Raw genomic sequence first — 16,976 nt, forward strand, 5'->3', positions numbered from 1 at the left:
TTGTTTGTGTTTTCTAAATATATAACTTTGGGTATTTTTCCAAACTACATTCTAACTTGTTATTTAAACTTATTAATTTTTGATTTTTCAAATAAATTTTCAAAATTTCCTATTACTTTTTTTGATCAATCTTACTTAAAAACTAAAAAATTGAAATCAAATATAATTAAATATTTTAAACAGAAATGTTTTGATATACTCTAATACCAGAAACGAACCCAGATATGTTTGGTACCGTTTGAGAAGTATGGGCTTCCAAAAAAAAAGCACCCTAAAACTTTTAACTACATTACTTTTTTTTATAAATATTAAAAGAAAAAATGTAGATGTTTCGAATGCAATACCTAGTATATGACAATAGTTCTGCTTATTTTAGTTTGTTCATTTTGTGTTCAGAAAAATTTAAGTCTAAAAAATATTTGCACACTGTAACTAATTTAACACTAATACTTGGTTACTAACTAAACAATATTTGGTTACTAACCAAACATTATTTGGTTACTAACCAAACAATATTTGGTTACTAACCAAACAATATTTGGTTAATAACCAAACAATATATGGTTACTAACCAAACAATATTTGGTTAATAACCAAACAATAGTTTTAAAAATATAAACTCAAAATTTCCCTCGAAACTCAATTTAAAGCCAGTGAAATGTTGAAAATTTAGGTTTCTTTGAAAAATAGAATAGTTTAAAAAAATTCATTCAAAGTAATGTATTTTTTTTTAATTCCAAGTAAAGTAGAATGAAAAGGAAAAATTTTTTAAATCTCTAAAAACTTTTATAAATATTTTACTATGTTTTATATTATATTTGAATGGAAAATGAAAATAGCATGTATATTTTATATGCATTTAAATTGTTACAGAAAAAAATTGAAGTAAACACATGATGCCAGCAGCCATAAGAGGAATTGGAGTAAACACATGACGTCAGTAGCCATAAAAATGCATCAACTTATAAATCAAAAATTACTTTTTGCTGCTCAATAAAAATCCGTCAACACTATAAAACACTTTATAAAAATGTTAAACATGAACTAACAATAAGCAGTAACAAAGCAACAACTAAAATGTGCGATAAAGAAATTGAGAAGTCTGATGAGCATTTGTCTAAAATGGAGGAACAGCTAATCAAAACTTTAGGTCATGTAAGGATAGATTTTATTCCTGAAAGCTCCCAAACAAATTACTTTGAGGAACATTAAACTCAAGCAAGTTGGGAAACGAAATTCACAATTGCGATGAATTCAGTAAACAAAATTCACAATTATATGTATTTTGTTAAGCAAAATTTGTTTGGAATATAGTAAAGGAAATAAATTACTGGGGGAAAAAAAACTGTGAAACTATACTAACATCCAATTAAAACATTGAAAAGCTTCAACAATCTAAAAGACAGCAATTTCTAAGCAAAAGAAATTAAAAAAATGCTAGCAAAAATCTGCAAACATGTTTGACAATAATAAGTATCAAACTATTAATGTAAAAGCAAAAAATAATAATTAAAAAGGTTATGGTAATAGTAATTAAAATAGGTTATAAAAATAGCAATAAAAAGGTTATGAAAACAAACTATTATCTTGTAGAAAAACAACAAACTGTGAATAAGAATTTCACAAATACATTCAAGCTATTAAGAGATTTTTCTGACACAAATATTGGTAAACAACATTCTTATGCTAGCAGATATGCATTGCACTTATCAACAAAAACAGCAAATATATTTAAAAAATGCTTTAGCAAATATTTGAAAGGTGGATTTAAAGATTAATTACTTGAGATTAATTACTAAAGAGATTGTCACTTTACAAATGTTATTTAATGGAATGAATGGAACAAATATAATGTGACAAACTCACTGCTGAGTAGATTTAGAAAAATACATAGTTCTACATACTGAGCTCTTTAAATCTTGAAATTACAAATTAGCCTTACAATTGTGCAAACTCTGCTTAAGATCAAATAGCTCCAAAATATCAATAATCTCCTGCTGTTGTCATATAAATTTCTCCAGCATTTCATCAACAAGCTACAGTCCTTTGAATTGATACTTTCACCTGATGATCCTGTGTTTCTGACATATAATGCCTTTAACATAACTATACGATCTTAAATAAAGAACTGAATTTGTTGCACTGGTTTTTATGTCTTCATTGTTTAAAAAGGAATCAAATACTGCAGTAGCCTTAGTTCTCAAGTAATGGAAACTGATTAAAATTTTAAAATATGATTTTGATGCCGATCTTTTGATTTTGAAGCCTCTTATTTTTATAAGGTTGTACCTTTTGTCCCTGCTTAAACGAGTTATTATATCTTGTTCCATCAACCAAAACTCAATCACATGTGACTTTTCATTTAGTAAAGTCACATTCTTTTACTGTATCTGTCTCTTCATGCTCTAAAAACTTAAATTTGTCTAGTTTTATTTTTCACACATTATTGTCAAACAAAGTGTCTTCTGTCAACTCTTTTTTTGCTCTGAGAAAAATATATATTTTCTCTTCATGCAAAAAACAATTGCTTTATCATCTTTTTTAATCATGCCTAGTATAAACAGAATGCAAGCAAAAAGTTTTGACAAACTTATGCAAATAGTTTTGCTTGTTCCAGAGCAGTTTGATAATACTACAAAAAGACTGATAGATAAAGAGATTCCAGTGATCATCATACTGAATTGTAACATTTTACTTGAAATTTGTTTTTGAATAAAATAAGTTTTTTTTACTTTTTTTTTTAAACATCTTCACTTCCAACAAGGCTGCAAGCAACCACTATTAGAGGGGGAAGTTACTAGAAGAGAAAAGATGATAAATGATGAGAAAAGTTTATAAAGCAAGATAAAGATTAACAGAATGACTTAAATGATTGCAAATTATATGAATCAGGAAAACAAGAAAAAGCGAGCGAATTCCATAGAACTGTTTTTTTAAAGGCAATCAAAAATATGAATTTATTTAGTTAGTTGGAGTTATATGCTTTACACTTGCATAATAAAAACTCTAAAAGGCCTGAAGTTAGAAAGATAGAAGTTATAATATAAATTATAATACAATTTTCATAACATTTAATGTAATAACTTATTATAATAGTTTAACAAGATAAATTGTAAATAAACAAATTTAAAAAAGCAAAAATTAAATTTTTAAACTTAATAACAAAATATATTAATTGCGGTGAAATAAGTTTCCATTAACATTTAAATAAATGACCTGGCTAATCTTTTGGTTATTACTTTTTTTAAAACTATTTTTTTTGACTAACTTTATTCTTACGTTCATTGTTTCTTTTATTAATTTTTAAAACATTTATTTTTATTCATTAAGTTTTAAAAAAATATATCATTTCTATTTAAGAGTCACATTAAAGCGTTGTAAAATTAATCAACCATAAGTAAGACTAAAATGAAAATAATTATCTCTCTTATAATAAACATAAAAATTTCATAACAAATCAAACATAAGACTAAAATGAACATAATTATCTCTCTAATAATTAAACATTAAAATTTCAGAAAATATATAATAATTATAAAAGTACAATTTTTTGTTTCAAAAATTTCCCATACAGGGGGAAAAAAATTTTATGACAAGTTTGACCTAACTTTACTCAAGAGTTTAAATATATGCAATTAAACTTATATAAAACAATATATAAGAATATAAACTAGAAACATAAGTGGAGTCTTTATTCTAGCAAAACTGACAAAATACTTATTAAAATTTTAGAAAAGTCATTATAATATTTATAAAGAAATAATAATTGAAACTGATATTTAATGTACTTACACTAAAAATTTAAGAGCAATAACTTTTCCTTTTGAAACATTTATTTCGTACATACATAGTTGGTTATTGTTGTAAAATGCCGGAAACCCAGGGCTTGCAATAGTTCCGTTCTTTTCATTCCAGCGACCTCCACACGATGCTTAAAAAAAGGAGAAAAACAAAAAAAATTATTTTATAAAAAAGCGCAATAAAAGTTAAAATAATGATATTTAAGTTAAAAATTGCTTTTGATGACAAATAAAAGCATCCATATCTATTATTTGAATAGCTGTATGCACAAGTTGTATACATGTTTACCATTAGTCAATCAAAAAACACCTGGTACCTTTTTTTTTAATCTTGCGGTTATTGAAGTGCTCCCAGAAGTTCATGCCTCCTTCCTTACCAATGTCACTTATTGGGCTAGAGCTAACATATAACCTCAGATCTTTTGGTTTTGAGCCAGAATTCTAACCACTGCACAATGGCAGCAACTTTGTTACCATTAGATAGCCATCAAAACACTAAACTTTGCTATTATTTAGCCACTACTGGTTATATATTTAATCATGTGTAAAATCTACTATATGTTATCTACTCTGGTAACTGTTTAATGTTTATGTATATATTCAATGATAATATTTTTACCAATAATTAATCAACAAAATACCAGGTTATCTGTTTACTAATATTTACCCAAATTTTTTAGATTGTTTTAAATTGGCTGCAAAATATTTCTACTTAGAGCTATTCTATAAATATTCTTAGCTGTACTTTTGCAATATAATTATCGTTGACAAGGATTTATGAATATGCTATTCTTCTTAAAATAATTTTTTCCAAAAGTGTTTTATATTTCTCTATTTTCATTGTTTATTTTAATTTACAACAACAGATTTCCTGTACCACATTTTTATCCACAAAATTATTCACTTACTTGTTTACAGTTTATTACTATTTTGTTTACCAAAAAACTGGTAAAATCTCAAACAATTTTTTCCTAAAATTTACTTCTGTCTATTTTTTGTATGAATTTTTCATTAAAATTTGCTTTTTATGAACTTTAAATAAAAACATATGGCCAAAGCTTGTTGATATATTAAAAAAAAATGTTAAATTGTTTCTTTTTGTAAAAGTTTCATTTTAAGACAAAAAATAAAAATAAAATTGAAAAAAAAATTGTAACAAACAATTCTTAAGACAAAATTGTAAATGAAAATGACCAAATTAATTTCAAAACCTTATTTTAAAACTCTGATACTGTTAACAATCCAAATACTATTTAACTTTAACTAACATTGATAACATGTCCAAAACAAGATGTTATTGGAAACTGGTAACTAAAACATACAAGTACTACTAGAGTATAAGTTTTTCATTATGGTTTATCCTGTTGTCACTTTTTTTTGTCAAAATACAAAATATTACTTGTTCTATGAAAATTCTTTGTTTCAATATGAAGTTTGTAAATATAACCATGTAGTAATAAAAGTATATTACTTATATTAAAAATAATATTTACATTTATTGAAACAATTTTAAGCAAGTTACATAATTTATGAGTTTAAAATAACTCACTTTTGTGTGAGTTTGACCAAGCATATACATATGTTTTTGAGCTAATGAGGTCAGCCTTATGTAAAGATATACAACCTATTTTATTTTTAAAAAATTTGAAAATTTAAAACATTAAAAATTGTTTTACTTACCATCTCCAGGACACGGATTGTTTGCATTGCAAATCATTTCTGTTTCAGGGATCGAAATATTAGAACAATCTTCATTAGGATGTATAATCCATTTTTTTTCAAGTTTATTCTCAGAACGACACACAATGCTCCTAGTGCGTAAACCTTTTCCACATAAGGATGAACACTACAAGAAAATAATTACATAAATTAACAAACGAATTTGCTTATATAAATTACATATATATATATATATATACATATATATACATATATATATATATATATATATATATATATATATATATATATATATATATATATATATATATATATATATATATATATATGCAATTTATATAATCTGGCAAATAAATTGTTTTCATATTTAACTATAAACAAAATTTTTTATTTATATTCATTTTTCAAAACCTACAGGGCCATATGGCTCTGCAAACCATTCAGGAGGACATGGTATCAAATTACAAGTTTCAAGATGTCTTGGTCGTTGTGAAGTATTACATTCAGTTGCAGGCAAAACATATATATCATTATCTTTTTGCAATAAACAGTCAATAGTGCGCACTTTTGTCCCTCCTCCACATGACTTTGTACAATCACTCCAAGCAGATTCAGACCATCTAAATTTATTATCAGACATTTATTCTAAAATTTTTAATATTTGAAGTAAAAAATATATATATATCCAGACAGAAACTTGGAAACTAAGAGTGAATTAAAACAACCTTGGCAAACAAGGTGTAACTCCACAGGCTCTTGAAAGTATTGACGGCTTAGTAAGCTGGTCACAAAAATTCATTGAAACTGCAGATCCATCATCAGATCTTCGACATTCAGGCTGAAAAACTTCTGTACCTGTATCAAAATTAGTAATATTTTATTGGATATAAAATCAAATAAATATAGTTATTATTCAAAATGTGAAGTCCCAAAAAAGACTCCAGGGTTTAGATTCAGGAAATCAGGAAAAGTTGTGAAAACTATTTTTTAAGTTTTAGGAATAAGATAGAAAACCTAAATCTTTTTGAAACTTCAAGCACTAGTTGTTACAGATTTTGTTAACTATACTATAGCACAGACATGAAAGTCCATAAACAAAATATAAAAATAATAATATAATGATCCTATCAAAAAACATTTCGAATAAAATTTGAAAAAGTTTTAAAAGATAGCATAATACCATAAATTAGTTTGTCACAATTTATATATATATATATATATATGTATATATATATATATATATATATATATATATATACAAACAAGCAAACACAAACAATAACCTGTGCCACAAGACACACTGCAACCAAGTGATCTAGACACCCAAATGAACATTTTTGTTTCTGGCGGTAAAATTGTTCTTTTTGACACAAGTTCACTTTTGATGCATTCTACATCATCACCACATTTCTTTTGTGCAATTTCATGCATTACAGCTCTTAGTTGTAAGTAATTATTATGAAAACTGTGTAAATGGCGTTTGTTTCCTGCAAATAAATTTATATTAAATTACTATTTAAATTAGAAATCTTATATAATAATATTATATATATATATATATATATATATATATATATATATATATATATATATATATATATATATATATATATATGTATATATATATATATATATATGTATATATATATATATATATATATATATATATATATATATATATATATATATATATATATATATATATATATATATATATATATATATATATATATATATATATATATATATATATATATATATATATATATATATATATTATCACACTTAAACCTGGCCTTGCACAAAATGTTATTCCATGTCAAAATCTCTACCATTTGCAGAGGCTTTAGTACATAAATCAACTTGAGGTTAGGGCAGGTACAATCTGGATATAAAGAATATTTAACATGCAAAAAAATTTGTTATTTTCTTTATTCCTTGTTTTTTCTTCTTTTTGTTTTTGTTTCTTCATCTGTAAAACTGGCTTTATTAAAGTTCACCTTTTAAAATATATAAAGTGTATACATATACATTTTATATGTATGATATATACTCTATATGAAAACCAGTGTTAAGTTCAGTGGAGTGTACATACATCTACTAAATGCTTTGGTTAGGGCAGGCTGTTAATTTTAAAACAAAGTATTTTTTTAAATTTTATTTTTTTTTTTTTTTTAATATTTAAAGACAAATTATGTTAAATTATTTTTGGTTAAAAAAAATCAACTAACATCTTAATTCTTTTCTTTCCATCTATGTCTGAAAATATATATATATATATATATATATATATATATATATATATATATATATATATATATATATACACACACACACACAATATATATATATATATATATATATATATATATATATATATATATATATATATATATATATATATATATATATATATATATAAATATATATGGCCAATTCCATAGTTCAGTGACGCATCATGCGGAGAGATTTTTTTTAATAGAAATTTTTCTATAACTCAAAAATAATTTTTTATTACTCTAAATCAATCTTGAATTAAAATTTTATAATATAAACTAAACACAATTGTATTAACATAACACTGCTACATAGCAAAAATTAAAACATGAGTTCAATGACGCAACGCGGAAAAAAGTGTTTTTTTATCAGCATACTTTTAAATGGAGTTTTCGCTGAAAATTTAATTCTTGCTTGACTTATTAGATTTTTTTGTTGTAATTTATTCATTTGGCAATAAGGTAGTCATAAAAAAAGCTACAAACAATAAAGTTTTCATATCGTTTTATTTTACAGAAAAAAAACTATCAGTTCAGTGACGCAACGTTCAGTGACGAAACAAAAAGATGAAATTAAAATCATTTTAAAAAGTTTTGTTATTTTGTAATAAATTTTAATTATACTCAGGTGAAAATAGCATCGGAACAACATTATCATTCTGAACATAAAAATAATGTGATTTTGATATACCTTTGATTTTTCTTGAATAACTTAAAATTGAACTGAATCCAAGTTCATTTTTTTGTTGTCTTGTATCGTTTTCTGACATGTGAATTACAGATATTTGCAAATCTTGTAATGCTAACGCAAAATCTGTTGCTGACCTGATTTCGTATTGACTAGTTTTAACTCTCAGGGCTGCGATTCGCTTAACAGTAGCTCCTATTCCGTCAACCACTCCTTTTCTGTGCATCGCTGCAAAGTAATGCCAGAAGAATTTTTTATGAAAACGCTTTTCAAACACAACCATTGCAGCCATAATGCTTTTGTTTTTGAACTGAGAAGTGGCATTATCGCTGAACATGTGTACTTCTTTGACTTGATCAGGAATAAAGTGAAGGATTTTGTCAATGTACGGTTTAATGGAAGACTTGTATGATCAGTTGAATCTGAAACTATGGCAAATGTTTTTAACTCAATGTTCCAGACTGCTAGGGTCATGATAGAAACTTGATTTTGACCAAAATGAGCCGCTTGTGGCTCATTTTGATAGAAACACCTAGCGTTTTCAGCCCAGTCAACTTGGATTACCGCAATTTCAGAATTAACACTCATCGAAACCTCCTTCAGTTTATTAAAAATTGTTGAATGGTTTTTCTTTACAAATGCGTGTTTAACGAACTTATCACGCATCGCTGATGGATGAGTTCTGTTACAGTAGACTTTTTTGAAATTTTTTCAATGTTTGCATATGTTTTAGTTTCAGGCTTTCTCCACTCCCAGGATACTTCGAAACCAAATGTATTAACAGTTAGCAAGTCGATGGGTTCAGTGACGCAACAGCTTTTAAACTATAACTATATGTTAATACAATGCTTTTTGACCAATTTTTTTTTAGTAATGATTAAAAGTTTACATTAAAATATATAATTTCTAAAAAAACCTCGCCATAAAGCATAATTTCATTGCGATAATTAAACTTTTTTAGCTTTTAGTTCAGTGACGCAACGTAATTTTTGCAGATGTGTATGTGACAAAAAAACACTTGAATTATTTTTAAAGAGTAAAAGTTTTTTTACTCAAGACATATATGTAATCTCAAAAATTCTTTCTAAACAAAAATATGGATATGTTTTGTTTAAAATGTTGCAATAACTCGCCCTCAAATTTTACTCACTTTTTTGAATAATAAAAAAAACAAACAGTTGCTAACATTCATCAAATTTATCTACTCGGTTCAAACATTTTCTACTCAAAATTTATTTTAACAATAATTTTAAGGTGTTTAAACTATAATTAAAGAAATAAAACCTTTTGAAAAAAGATATTTTTAAACACGAAATTTATCTCTTCCGTCGTGGAAATAGCCATATATATATATACTTATATAAATAAATATATATATATATACATAGTATTGCAAATATATATATATATATATATACTTATATAAATAAATATATATATATACATAGTATTGCAAATATATATATATTTTGCTGATCTCAAACACTTCTAGGTTGAACAGTTATGCTGGCAACGCTGACCCTTATTCCAAGGATTGATATATATATTTTTTAAAATCTTAAAAAATTTGCTAAATGAGTGAGAATATAAAATATGTGTAAACTTTATCAACCTGCTTCGTTGACTTCCTCAATCTTTTCAAAAATGTTTCTATTTAATAAATTTCTTGATACAACTAAAGGATTAAGAGAAAGGTTTAACATTTTTTCACAGAGATTTCCATCACCACCACAAATACCGCAACGATCTATTATGCTATTGGAACCAAGCAACATATCACAACCAACAGCCTACATATATTGAAATGACAGCTATTATAAATCTTGAAAATAAATGAGTAATTAAATTTAAGTATAGAGTTAATTAGATTTTATGTTAATAATGATGTTATGAGCCTTTCTTGAAAACAAAATTGCAAAATACATTCATTTAATTTTTACCAAAATTACATTGATCTATATTAGAACATATTAGAAAACAAAAATTAAAAAAAAACAAAAAACTAATAATAAAAACATACATTGCACTTTCCGTGAATACATCTGCCAAGCACATTTGAGAGAGCACACTCTGTACCATCCAAAACATGTCCAAAATCTTGACTAACTAATCCATCCAATGATGCACATTTTAAATTACAACTGGATTCTAGAAGAAATATATATATATATAATTAACTATTATTATAATGTAAACTTATATAAAAAGTGAAGGGTATGCCAAGCAAAATAAAATTTAATATATATATGTGTGTGTGTGTGTGTATATATATATATATATATATATATATATATATATATATGTATATATACTTTGGTTCATATAATTCGAGCCATTTCAAATAGTTTGGCTCCAACTATACGTGTTGAAATATTGCACACTTAAAATCAATAAAATTTAAAAAAGTTAAATAAATAAAATGTCATCATTAGTAATGTATTTTCAATTATATATATATATATATATATATATATATATATATATATATATATATATATATATATATATATATATATATACACACACACATGTATATTAATACTTTTCTATATTTATAAATATATATACACTTGTATATTAATATTTTTCTATATTTATAAATATATATAAATATATATATATAAATTTTTCTGCGGTTCAAACAGCAGAAAGATTTTTTATAAAGTGTTATGCTTTGTATTATGTTTACTGAATCAGATCTTTACTGTAATAGATTTAATTCATAACAATCTGGTAAACTACAAAAAACATTAAATTTTTGTTTTTTATTATCGCTGTTTTTTATTAGTTTTTTTTGTTTTATTGTTGGTGAATTTACATTTGCACTGTTTCCTTAATTTAGTTTTCATTATAGTTTTTAATTACTTTCTTTAAACACCTTCTCTAAATGTTTTTGTAACTATTATTGTTGTTATTATTATTATTATAATTATTACATTAATTAGCTTGATTAGCTCTGCTAATAAAATCTTTTTGTTTAAAATTTTACTCCCTTTTTTTTTCTAGACTTAAATTATTTTGCTGTAATGTTATTAACAGGTTTTTTTTATTATAATTTGTTACTACTTTTATTATTATTGTTTTATATAGTATTTATAACTATCATTACCATATTTATTTATATATTAAAAAAATTTTAATAAATTCTTAGTTCAATAAAATAATAAAAACCTGTTGTTTTAAATAGTCTTGTATAACATATTTTTTGTTATTAAGTAATAAATGCTCGAGTCTATAATCTTTAAAGGTGCTGATATATAATTTATAATATTAGTAAATCTTAAACAAGTAGAACAAGTGAAAAAATATAAGAATCCTAAATCAGGCGTTGTTTTAAAGCGTAAAATGACACACCATTTACATACGGGTTAAGCCATTTAAGCCACTTTTTATAATTTTTTAATATTCAAACAAGTCTAAAGATATCGTTTAAGTGGTAAGATAAAACAAGTAATAATGTTATAAAAACCACTTATGAAGTTTGAATGACGATTATGTAAAAAAGTTTACATAACAATTACATTTGATATTTGATTTTGCGCTATATACAAATGTAATAAATTAAGAAAAATAAAGAAAATTTTAATTTTTATTAATCTAACTTTTCCATTAAAAATGTTCAGCAAAAGACAAAAAGGATGTTATATGGCGGGTAAAAAAAAAATCCTAAAAGAAACATAATAAACTTTTATTTATCATCTTGCAAGCGCAAGAATATTTATTTAGATAATTTCTCATAACAAACAATACTACCCTTGGAATTAGGAGAAATGAGGTCAACAAATTATTGCCGACCTCAATCTTTTAGAGGTTGGAATCAGGTCGGCAAAAAAAAAATTGATACAAAGGTCTTACCATAAAACATAGAAACGAGGTATCAAGTATAAATATTTGATAATGAGAGTATCTAAACTCCATTGATATATTGTACTGAAAAATTAATAATAGAGTTATACCCATAGAAGAACTTATTTAAATAATTTATATAAGTATTTACACTTGACGCAATATAGCTCTTGCAATGTCTTTGTTTATATTTATAAGTTTTATTTTACAAAAAATAATAGTTTAGAAAAATAATATTTTATAATATTTACATCATTTTTATATAATTAACAAATTGTGCAATATCAAAAAAGTTAAAACAAAAATTTCCTTATAATTTAGAAAAAATTTTGATTAAAAAAGTTATTCAAATAAAATAAAAATTAGATTTTTTTCTCTCTGCTTTTCTTCCTCCATTTCTATTTTTTACAAAAAATTAAATTCCATGTAAACATGTTATAACTTATAATGCTGCAGCAAAAATATTCATAAAGCATACAATTAACTTATTTGTCATAAGGCAAGTGAAAGTGCAACGGTATATACTTTTTAATAAATGGTACTTGGAAACTTAAATCTTTGTGTAACAAAAAAAAGCGCTGGTAAAATAATTAACTTTACTTTTTTTTTTTATGCAACTATGTTTTTTGTTTTTAATAACTTTTAAAATAAAAATCATTATTAATTGCAAAGCCACAATTTTAAGAAATAATGAAGAAACAAAATTAACATATTTTAATTCATTTATACAAATGTTGAGAAAAGAAAGAAATTAATTTATGTTAAATGATAACAAAAAATATAACATTAAATTTAATTATTTAATATAAAAATTGAAATAAAATAGACATTCCACAATATTTATATTTAAAAAATAACACATCTAGATTTATTTTTCTAAATTAGTAAATTAAACTTGTTTTTCTGTAATTTATTTTACCACATTGATTTTAAAAAGTTAATGTCCTTAAATAAAATAAAAAAATTAAGATAATTTTATGATGTCAAAATCACGACGAGCTAATGTGCTAAGTTGTTTTAATTTAAAACAAAACCTGCAAAATTAAATAATGAAAAAAAAAATGTAGCCAGAAATTTTGGATGTTAAGAGATTGACAGTCTTTAACACATAATTTACAAATAAAGATCATCAAAATGTAACAAATAAATTAGGTGGCTTTAAAATACTAGTGATGTTATAATCAGAAAGCAAATAAAAAATAGAGAGCAATACTTTAGCTGATAACCTGTAATAAAGTAAAACCAACTCATTCATAAGGCTCAAGAAAGGGTGCTGTTTCTACTGGAACATTGACTGAGATGTTAAAAGCTTTATGAATGTGTGTCAGATTTTTGAAGCGCATTTGCACTTAAAGATAAAAACAAGAAAAACAGTGTACTTATCAATAGCATCCATTTGCTTTAAGTCAGAAACATTAAGGGTTTAAAGGAACAACAAATGCACTATTTATTGTAAGGCTAGTTTAAAAAAAAAGATCTGAGATTTGACATTTGTAGACTTTGAAAATGCTTTTGTCAAAGTATCAAAAAAAGTGGGTGGCCATTCAGATATTTAAGTTTAGAAGATATTGTACTATAAGCCATCAACAGTGATCGGGGTTATGTATGAAAATGAATACTAAAAGTTTAGTGTTAAAAAAGGGAAATAAAAGCAAAAGTGCTCAGAATAGACATGAATAAGATTGAATGAATAGACATAGATAAGCTATTCATTGTAAAGTAAAAAATGAGTAGTAGGAAAATATTGTAAAGTCACAATATGAGGACCATAGAAAAAAAACCACATTGTTGATAACCTCCATCATCTAGAAAGATCAGAGTAGATCATGATCAGATTGATATGTGGTGTGACTCTAAAATGTAAAAAAATTAGTTTTAGGCAAAGAATTAAAATAGTGAATGTAAGGAAAATAGAGAAATTGCGAGGGAGTGTTGGGAATAGCCCACAAATTTCTACTGATAATTTGTTAATGGTAACTAAATGATATAATCATATATTAGAATGAAATAGTGAACTATCATAAAGACTGAATATTCTATTATCAGACAGTATATCTTACTTTAAGTTTTCTCTAGATTATCTTTTTGATCTCTTCTAGAAACCATGCATAAAATCTGTTGCAAAATGAGTGCTGCGATTATCTCTCTTTATCCTGTTAATCTTGTTAATTCATTCTTGTTTGAAATACTGTTGACATCACTGGATTGAGTCATGTAATGATGTCTTTCTCATTTAGTAAATGTCACAAACATATTTTAAACATAATTAGAACTGCTCTAGCAGTTTAATCTGGAGATACATAATTGTTGCAAAGTTGCATATTTTTATTATATACAAATACTACCATGATGGCTGCTCAAGCAAGTTAAGCTTTTGTTTTATAAACAAAATATCATTTTTGTCTTACTTATGGGGTGAAGTCACACCCATCCAAAGTGAGTGTTACGTAATGCTCTAAAAACCTTTATTTACTTTTTTTTTTCTGAAAATATCAGTGCTTTGGAATTTTTTCAAGATAAAGGGAGCAAATTCCAAAGAATTGATGTTCAAGGAAAAAAACTAGACGAAAAATAATTTTTGGAGCACTTAGGAAAAGTCACAGTAAAAGGATGAGACTTAATTGATTGAAAAGTAACACAAGAATGAATTTTAGTAAATGACACAAGAGATGCAAGCTCTTTAGAGCAGCGTCCATATATAGCATTTATAGAAAAGAGGAGAAGCAACATTACAACAATGTGATAATGGTTGCAGGTTGGCTGCAAGACTAGATCCAACTATGTAAACAATGCGTTTTTGCAGCTTGTCTAAAAGAGAAAGGGCGTCATTGGAAGATCTGCTCCAGATATGGCAACAGTATTCCATACAAGGATGATTAGAGATTTATAGAGATAAAAAACAGAATCCAGAGAAACTAAAGAAACTTAGATCTACTATCATAAAAAACTTAGGGAAATAAAATCCTTTTACAAGGAATGAAAGAAATGCCATTATTAGTGAAAAGAAACGAAAATGTGAACTTATAAAACGTATTGCTCTAAAATAGTAATTATTGTGGAGCGCTGTATAAACAACCTTAACCCTAAACATTTTTTATTGATAAAAATCTTAATCATAAATTTTAATTAAAACTGATAATAAATGTACCTGGTAGATTGCTATGATAAGTCCACATGTATTTTTGATCACCAGCAAATGTTAAGCCTTTATTTTCACACTGAATCTTTCTATAGTTTATAGCATTAGCACATGGCTGAAAATTAGAATTTTAGTTCAATAGTTGTATAATTAGTTCACTAATAATAAAAATCAAAACAAAATTTAATTTTATAAACAAAAAATAAGATTTATTATTCTTTATAACTTATTTATTCTTATTAAATATTATTCTTTAACATTCTTTACTTCTTTGTTACAAATTGCGTACATTCGTGCATCCCCAACACAATAAATTCCATTTGTCTTAGAGCTGAAATATAAAAACTGCAGCAATCAAAAAATATTTTTGAAATATAATGAGTAATAAACACGCATAAAAAACATGAAAAACAAAAAAGGTGAAAATAAGAGTATACAAAAAAATTTCATAAAAAATTCAGTTCTTACACTGGAGTAAGACACTTTCTTTCTCTGTATGCAACACCTCCTCCACAACTTCTTGAACATTCTTGAAATTCTGACCACTGGCCCCAGTTACCACCAACAATAAAAGTAGGCACAATGCCTACTTTCACACATCGACCAGATTTGCACCACTGTAAAACAATAAAAAAAAACTTGAGCAGTTACAATTAATAATGTTGCTTAAGCAACCTTCACATTAAACAAATGATTACCTGGTTGATTCCGCAAGATGTTCCATCTAATACTGGGGTGTTAACTTGTAAACATGACATGTTAATTGGGTGGTAGCATAAAAGCTCTTGACAAACCTTTAAAAAATATTGAATGTTTAAGTCTTAGATAAATTAAAAGTTTTTAATTGATTGTATTGTAGCTGCTATAGTAACTTATCAATTAATTAAAAAATAATGCGTACTACTATTTATTTAATTCAGTTCACATAAATAACTTGAATTCTTTTTATTTCAACTTTAAACTAATTTTATTGTTCAGCAAATTAATCATTTTAATTATTGTTTAGCAAATTAGTCGTGTTTAATTATTGTTCAAAAAAACTAAAATGTACTAATATAAAACAATAAAAAAAATGATTAGTTGAAAAAATTAATCATGTTTAATTATTGCTCAAAAAAACTAAAATGTACTAATATGAAGCAATAAAAAATGATTAGTTGAAAAAATTAATCATGTTTAATTATTGCTCAAAAAAACTAAAATGTACTAATATGAAGCAATAAAAAATGATTAGTTGAAAAAATTAATCATGTTTAATTATTGCTCAAAAAAACTAAAATGTACTAATATGAAGCAATAAAAAATGATTAGTTGAAAAAATTAATCATGTTTAATTATTGCTCAAAAAAACTAAAATGTACTAATATGAAGCAATAAAAAATGATTAGTTGAAAAAATTAATCATGTTTAATTATTGCTCAAAAAAACTAAAATGTACTAATATGAAGCAATAAAAAATGATTAGTTGAAAAAATTAATCATGTTTAATTATTGCTCAAAAAAACTAAAATGTACTAATATGAAGCAATAAAAAATGATTAGTTGAA

General features: G+C 24.8%; 1 protein-coding gene across 8 annotated transcripts in view; it reads right to left on the reverse strand.

The window, feature by feature from the left end:
* Positions 1–16,976, reverse strand: part of LOC100208687 (A disintegrin and metalloproteinase with thrombospondin motifs 6) — a 60,260-nt gene that overhangs the window by 13,087 nt on the left and 30,197 nt on the right. For all 8 annotated transcript variants that reach the window (XM_065790652.1, XM_065790650.1, XM_065790654.1 and 5 more), the window contains 11 exons: positions 16,128–16,223; positions 15,898–16,046; positions 15,697–15,760; positions 15,439–15,544; positions 10,465–10,592; positions 10,057–10,234; positions 6,764–6,967; positions 6,206–6,335; positions 5,896–6,100; positions 5,481–5,646; positions 3,793–3,931 (listed from right to left, as the gene is read on the reverse strand). In XM_065790652.1, coding sequence (XP_065646724.1) covers positions 3,793–3,931; positions 5,481–5,646; positions 5,896–6,100; positions 6,206–6,335; positions 6,764–6,967; positions 10,057–10,234; positions 10,465–10,592; positions 15,439–15,544; positions 15,697–15,760; positions 15,898–16,046; positions 16,128–16,223 — 1,565 coding nt within the window. The remainder of the gene's footprint in view (positions 1–3,792; positions 3,932–5,480; positions 5,647–5,895; positions 6,101–6,205; positions 6,336–6,763; positions 6,968–10,056; positions 10,235–10,464; positions 10,593–15,438; positions 15,545–15,696; positions 15,761–15,897; positions 16,047–16,127; positions 16,224–16,976) is intronic.

Source organism: Hydra vulgaris, chromosome 02 (genome assembly GCF_038396675.1).
Source record: "Hydra vulgaris chromosome 02, alternate assembly HydraT2T_AEP".
In the NCBI taxonomy this organism is placed as follows: domain Eukaryota; kingdom Metazoa; phylum Cnidaria; class Hydrozoa; order Anthoathecata; family Hydridae; genus Hydra; species Hydra vulgaris.